This window comes from Thamnophis sirtalis, unplaced genomic scaffold (assembly GCF_051295495.1).
Source record: "Thamnophis sirtalis isolate CommonGarterSnake01/CBP01778 unplaced genomic scaffold, rThaSir2_p1.2 scaffold_1, whole genome shotgun sequence".
Lineage (NCBI taxonomy): Eukaryota > Metazoa > Chordata > Lepidosauria > Squamata > Natricidae > Thamnophis > Thamnophis sirtalis.
The window spans coordinates 149,481,055-149,488,878 of record NW_028261381.1 but is presented as its reverse complement, the minus strand read 5'-3'; the positions used below and the strand labels follow the sequence as shown (position 1 = coordinate 149,488,878).

Here is a 7,824-nt window from a genome sequence, read left to right as displayed (position 1 = left end):
ATACTTACCCGAGGACAGATTTCACTGTATTTAATAGGACTTAGATGCATCAGATTGTGTTTCAAATAAACAAATTTCAGTGAATGAGGATATGATTACATAACACTAATAGCAAGCATTTTCCTAGAGTAGATTCTTTCTTGTTTTTACCAACAATTTTAAAACCTTTCATCCAGGTATTATAAGACGACTGCCCTTTTTCTCTTTTTTTTAAACAAAATTCATCCTTTTATTTTATAATAGATATTATAAATAATTGAAAGTGTGCATGCAGTCAACTGCATATTATACAAGCAATATCTATGTTAATAACTGTTTTCTTTGGCAGGCCAGAATCCAGCTGGACATGCAATATTTACATATCAAAATCCATTGTTCAGGTTCAAGTCATATTGAATGCAAGTGAAAATATATATTTTATATTTATAATTTATATATACACCTACACAAACTACAACTCTGCATTCATCTCTTTTTCTTTGGGTCTGTATCTATACAGACAAACAGAAACTCTTACAAAAGCTCTCACACAGACATGTGTTTGTATATCTGTGTAGGAGTATGCGTGCATGCCCATTTCACAGCATACGCTTGGTATACAAAGAAAAATAGGAATATATTAAAAGTGAATTTCATCCTTTTCTGATTCAGGTGAGACAGGCCTTGAGACACTAAAAATGTCCTGACAAGGTATTTGTGATGGTAGCTGAGGAGATAAACGTGATTTTGAAGATGTTGTCTGCGATGTGTTCTTTTCAGACAAGATTTTTAAAATGTCCGCCACCTGCTTCTCCAGGATGGCCATCCGGCTGCTTATTAGCTGGATATCTTCCTTGAGTTCGTGTTTGATCTCCTGGAGGGTAGTTTGTAAGGCTTGTTCTGGGATAGGGTAAAAGGGGTGTTTTGTATCTGGTTGACAAGGGCTGTGCTCTAGGGGGCTACGGTTCTCCCCAGCTTTGTCCAAACGAAGGTCACTTTTTGTGATCCCACTGTCACAGGAGTCTGTTTTCCTCAGTGGGTTTTTTGTTACATTTTCTGAGTCAATGTTCTTGGGGTCCTCTGACAACAGCCCCATAGACTCTGCCTTGGTGACGTTATTCCACTCTTCCTTTTTCTCTTCCTGGCCTGCCATGTTGTTCTTTAATCGAAGCCACCCTTTCCCATTGCCGTTTTTCATCCTGACAGGGCTGGTAACTTTGAGACATTTGGGGTCACCATTGCTATTAGGTTTGAGCTCTGTGGCATCCCTGTTGTTTGGTTTGACCACCTCATTGGTTTTCACATAGGACAATGATGTCTGGATGGGTGTAATTTGAGATACCGTGACCACACTTGTGCCAGTGATGGCAGCACCGTTCTGCATGGTTCGGGTGTCTACCTGGAGGGTATTCCTCTCAGGATCAATGATTGTCGTCCCTTGGTTCCGCATTTCCTTCTGCTGTTTGAATTTCTGGAAGAGCTTCCTGACAGGATGGTCCACCGGGATGCTCAAGGTCACTTCGTTCTTTTGTCGCAGGCGCTCCTCCTCTTCTTTCTTGACGTCACTGATTTTTCGGAAAATAATCTGGAATGAAGGGAAATAAACAAGTTATGTGGTAAGAAGGAAATCAACTTTTGTGAGTGAAGCAGCTATATCAGTGTTTCTCAACCTTGGCAACTTGAAGATGTCCGGACTTCAACTCCCAGAATTCCCCAGCCAGCGAATGCTGGCTGGGGAATTCTGGGAGTTGAAGTCCAGACATCTTCAAGTTGCCAAGGTTGAGAAACACTGAGATATATTTTCAGCATGAACATGAATATATTACAAGTTTAATAAGAGTAATGCTTCCTTACTTTTTTAAAAAAAAATCTTGAAAGTGAATTTAAAGATATTTGGCCAACACATTCCACAATCTGGAATGAACTCCCCGCAGGGATTCGGACCCTCACCTCTCTCCAGGCCTTCCGAAAAGCCGTCAAAACCTGGCTTTGTCGGCAGGCCTGGGGGTGATGAGTTCCCTCCCCTCTCGACATGTATGGTTGTGCGACTGTTGCCTACTTTTATTATTTGTATTTTGTCTTTTATGTTCCCCCCTTTTTCCCCTTTGAATTGTTCGCTGTCCTGAGACCTCCCGGAGAAGGGCGGCATACAAATAATAAAATACCAATACCAATACCAATACAAACTGGATGCTGGAGACGGATATCTAAATTTAGCTTATCCATTGTTTATAACTGTATAACCCCCCCCCCCCAACTTTATGTACTGCACCATACTCTGTTATTTTATAACCTTTCCTGGGGAAACTTAGAGCTTATTTCCCTTAATGATGACATTCACACAAAAGCGTAACAAGAAAAATATCAATTTATTTGGGACAAGTTCCAATGAAGACAGAAGAATATAAACATATAGGATTCTGCAGCAGATTTTGTAAATAGGTTGTGGTGCAGGTGCACTATAATTACACCTCTCTTGAGCATGGCCCAAAATAAACTCACCGTAGTAATTCCAAAAGCTAATGAAATACCTCCATTTAATACAAGGATATATGATAAATAGAGAAATTATAAACAACCTTACAAAGGTTTACCAGGAAGAAACTATAACTGAAGCTGGTAAGACTTTAGGCCCTGCTCACAATTAAATCTATTGGCATTTCAATAAGGTTGTACAGAAGGCAAGAGTGTTTTTGACGAGACCACAATGAATGAGTAGGATAGGAATCTGATATGCTGAAAGTTAATCCAGAATATCAGTTCAGTGATCAAAGTTGCCTTTGTTCTAAATAAAAGAACGAAAGCATATCAAATATAATAAGGACACAATGACAGCCTGCAGTTACTGCAATTGTTCGCAATAATTTAGGACTTCAAGTTATGCCAGTTAGAATCTATCAAGGAGGAGGAGGGGAAGGAGGAGGAGGGGGAGGAGGAAAAAGGGAAGGGGAGGAGGAGGAGGAGGAAAAAAAGGTTGATGCTTTTATCTCTTTGATATGACCCAAATAGAGAATAGACAGATATTCATTTAAGAGCTGCGTTTTCCTTCCTTTGACTGCTGTTTTCTGTAGTCCAAGCTGCAGGGGATAGCTAATAAAAATTTTAATTATATGTCACTCTCTCTCTCTCTTGCTACAGCTGGTGCTCTGGACACGTTACAAAACACAGTCATGTACTCAGCAATGCTAGAGTTTGCAAAAATAATATCAACAAAAATAACATGACACAAAAATATTGAAGTAATTTAGAAAAAAATGATGGTGAGGTTGAGGAGAGTTAAGAAAATGAGCAGAGGATAAAGAGACTGCACAAATTTTACATGTCTATGGAGATTCTCAGTCATCCAGGTCAAGCTTGTCCCAAAGGTCCTTTTTCAAGAGGCAACTGGAGTTTTTTTCTTTTTTTTTTTAAGACATTTTGCTTCTCATCCAAAAAGTTTCTTCAGCTCTGAGTGGATGGTGGGGAATAGAAGGATTTATATTCCTTGCAGGCTGCTGGTCATTTACATTCTTTTAGAGAGTTGTTGATGATACCTGGAGGTTTATCTGTGTCCTCAGGATCACCTGAGTGGTGTAAATGGGTGGAGTCTTATTGGAACTGCTGAAAGGACTGTGTTGTAGACTGAAGATAGATGATGTCATATCCCTCTTCCTTGTTGAGAGAGCACCGTTCAATTTTGATATTTATTTATTTAATTTATTTAGTTTGTCGAACATGTACAAGATAACAGTTATAAGTATAAACATGGACATGAACAAGGAAATGAATACAAATAAATGGGGACAGAAGGACAGGGATGGCAGGTACGCTGTTGCACTTATGCTTGCCCCCCTTTACGGACCTCTTAGGAATGGGGCGACATCCATAGTAGACAATTTAAGGTTCAAGCTGTGGGGCTTAGAAGATGTAACAATGGAGTTAGGTAGAGCATTCCAGACATTGGCCACTCTGTTGATGAAGTCATCTTTTCTGCAATCCAGTTTGGAGTGGTTTACCTTGAGTTTGTATCTATTGTTTGCCCATGTATTATTGAGGTTGAAACTGAAGTAGTCATTGACAGGTAAGACACTGTAGCAGAAAATTTTGTGTACTATGTTTAGGTCAGACTGTAGGCGGCGTAGTTCCAGGTTGTCCAAGCCCAAAATTTCAAACCTGGTGGCATAAGGGATTCTATTGTGAGCAGAGGAGTGGACTAATCGTCTTGTGAAATATCTCTGGACCCATTCTATTGTATTAATGTCTGATATGCAGTGTGGATTCCAGGCAGATGAGCTGTATTCAAGAATTGGTCTGGCAAAGGTTTTGTATGCCCGAGTTTGCAGTACAATGTTATGAGAGAAGAAGCTTCACAAGATTAGGTTAACAACTCTTAGTGCCTTTTTGGCAGTGTTACATTGAGCTCTGGGGCTTAGATCATTTGAAATGAGTATTCCTAGGTCCTTTACAGAGTGAGGGTCATCTACAAGGTCGTATCCACCCAGCTCGTATTTGATGTTCTGATTTTTGTTGCCAATGTGTGGGTCAGAGCATTTGTTAGTTGACATTTGGAGTTGCCAATTGCGTGATCATTCTGACACATAGTCAAGGTTGCTTTGTAGGATAGCAGCATTGTTGGTGGTGTTAAATAGTTTTACATCATCAGCAAAGAGGATGCAGCTGTTTGTTATATGATTGCAATAGGTTATTTATGTAAAGCAAAAAGAATGTGGGTCTTAAAATTTTGCCTTGGGGGACCCCACTATTAACTGGTGCCTGGTTTGATAGGATGCTCCCTATTTTGACTACTTGTTGCCTGTTTGACAGGAACGTTACTTTCCACTTGTGCAGTGATCTGGAATGCCATAAGAGCTTAGTTTTAACAGTAGTTTGTCATGTACCACTAAATCAAAGGCTTTGCAAAAGTCTATGTAAATTGTCTCTATTGCTTTATCCTGGTCGAGTAGTGTGGTCCAAATGTTTCTCCAGTGTAGGAGTTGCAAATTAAAGGACATTTTTTTTCCTGAAACCAAACTGCTTGTAGAAAGTAGATTGTATGTCTCTAAGTGGAGGGTGATGGGTTGGTTTATAATCCAATATAGATTACAATTGGTTTATAATCCAATATAGATATAGATAAGCTCTGACCCCTCTTTCAAACCATCAGTCTTCTCTGTCCAAAATGTGAACTTTGCTGTCTTCAAGAGTGGCCTTTTTAAATGTATAGTAGTTGGAGTGCTTAATCTTGTCCTGATGGGTTTGTTCTATTTTGTGCCATGCATTTATGAAGTGGTTGTTTTGTTTCTCCAGTGTACAGATCTGCAAAATAACCGCTTCATAAATGCACAGCATAAAATAGGAGAACAAACCGATAATATGTGCCATTGAGCAGTACTTGTCCTCAGCTTATTTTGAGCTGTGAAAAGCAGATTTTAGGCACTTGGATACACAACCAAGCATAGGATCTGCCAGTAAACAATATTTCCTGAGGCTTCACCTGTTACTTTATGGATTCAATATGATTTTTTTTTGCCACAGAGGTCTTCAGTCAACTCTTGACTTAGAACACATTGATTTTTAGAATATCTTTCACTTAAAATATGCAAGACTTCTGGATAGCAGAAGGTCGCAAATGGTAATCACATTACCCAGGGCACTGCAACAGTCACAATTGATGTCTCTTGCCAAGCATCCGAATTTTGATCATGTGATTCCAGGGATGCTGCACCAGCTAAAAGTGTGAAAAATGGTTATAATTCCCTTTTTTTCCCAGTGACATTGTAACTTTGAACTTTCAACTAGATGTAAGTGGGGAACTACCTGTATCCATGGTGTTCTTAGGACTCATCTCTAACACCAAAGTTCAAAAGGACCAATAGTCTTTCTATTTAACTTTTACTTCCATAAAATGTCACAGAAAACACCATTGGCTACACCATTCTGATCTTTGTAGGCATTGACTTATTACAACATCTGAATATTTTTCAAAAGTCCTTCAAAGCTACTCTCTCAAATGCTAGCCTACAACGGATTACTTGACTGTGGATTCATTAACTGTTGATGGATGATCCTGAAAGGCAGAAGCCACCTACCATTTCAATATCTCCATTGTCAGCTGGCTGTGGTACTTGTCATTACTTTAGTCTTTGTTATATTTTCTTCGAATCCCATTTTTCACTGTACTAGTTAATTGTTATTACTAGAGCTTGCAGTTCCTTTGCATTTTTGGCTACCAGAGTAGTGACATCAGCATAGTGCGCATTATTGATAGTTCTTCCTCCAGTTTTAAAACCATGTTCATTTTCTTTCAATCCAACATCCCTTAATATATTCAGTATAAAAATTAAATAAATACGAGAGAGAATACTTATCTCATTCTTTTGCCAATTTGAACTCAGGTTTTTTTCACCATGTTCTGTCAGCACTGTAGCTTCCCTTCTATATGTTTCGCATGACAACAATGAAATTTTGTGGGATTTTACAGCTTGATGTGATTGACACATAAAAAAAGCCTTTGTGGAATCAATGAAGCACATGCTGTCTTCTTTTTGATGTTCTCTGGCTTTCAATTATCCAGTATGCATCAGCAATAATGTCACATGTTCCTCTTCTTTTTTTTAAACACCAGATTAAACATTTGGCATCTCATTTTCATATAGGGCTGTAATCTGCATTGGATTATTGTAAACATTATTTTGCTAGCATGTGAAATTAAGGATATTGTACAATACTTCGTAGTCCATCAATTCCTATAGCCTTCTGATTTGGTAATTGCTGATTTAATGTAATCATTTAGTGCTAGAGGTTCTTGTAGATAAGAAACACCTTCTAAAATACCTTGGATATTAGCCTCTCTAATGCACAGTATTTCAGCATACTCCTTCCATCTTTCTTTGAACTTCTTTAAATTGGTTACTATCTATCCTTTAGCATACCAATTCAAGGTTGGAAACTCCTCCTCAGTTGAACACTTGTCTGTTTCCATCTTCAATATCTTTATAGATATTGTTGTAATACTGTTTTTTGTCTCCTCTAACAGCTCTTTGAAACTCTTTCTCAAGTTGCTTCCCAAATTTTTTGTCTTTTCTGACTTCTCTTCTTGGAAATTTCCATGGTTTGTTCTGACATCCAGTTTGCTTTTTTCTGTTTCTTCATCTCGTGCAGCTTTTCAGTTTATTCCACAGTTTATCCAGTCTTCTATCAATGAGGTTCAGACTTTGAAGTAATTCCTGATGTTCTCACTGAAAATTATGGCTATAATATGTTCAGGATCATAGTGTAGAAACTGATTTATTTTCTTCTTTTTTCTTGCATATGAGAAGTTGATGATCTGTTCTACAGTCACTACCATGTCTTCCTCAGATAAATGAAAACTAATTCAACCTCAACTTTAAATCCATCCTAGCACCAGTCTCACTTCAAGCAAAAGTTGGATAACCTGTGAGAACTATGTGAAAAAAGCAGCTTGTCCCTAACACAGGATGGTTCAATGGAGTTCAATTTGGGCTGCTCAGTGTAGTCCTGATAATAAAACAACAAAAGATATAACAGAGAAAGTCAGCTCTAGAAACTGGCATAGCACATAAAATATATTTTGGCATTTTTGTCTAGTTGTTGGTGAGCCTTTTTGTTTAGTTGTTGGTCAGCATTTAAAAATTGCCTTAGAACAAGGTAGACAGACTGTTCTGCTTCCACCATTGACCAACCACCTATTTCTGTACTTCAAAAAAATAATTCAGCAGCAGACATACTTCCTCTGCGGAAAGAAGAAATGGATACGATTAGGGACCTGGAAATCTATACTTCAGACTTCAAGAATTGAGATGAATAAGTGGGTGGGATCCTGATATGTCATTTACTATGTCAGTC

The 7,824-nt window shown here is 38.3% G+C and overlaps 1 protein-coding gene and 1 pseudogene across 2 annotated transcripts in view; both read right to left on the bottom strand.

Annotated features, from left to right (window-relative positions):
• Positions 1-285: 285 nt before the first annotated feature.
• Positions 286-7,824, bottom strand: part of KCNH5 (potassium voltage-gated channel subfamily H member 5) — a 212,081-nt gene continuing 204,542 nt past the window's right edge. For both annotated transcript variants that reach the window (XM_014063810.2, XM_087727455.1), the window contains exon 11: positions 286-1,564. In XM_014063810.2, coding sequence (XP_013919285.1) covers positions 620-1,564 — 945 coding nt within the window. In that variant the 3' untranslated portion in view covers positions 286-619. The remainder of the gene's footprint in view (positions 1,565-7,824) is intronic.
• Positions 3,683-6,064, bottom strand: LOC148049774 (uncharacterized; annotated as a pseudogene).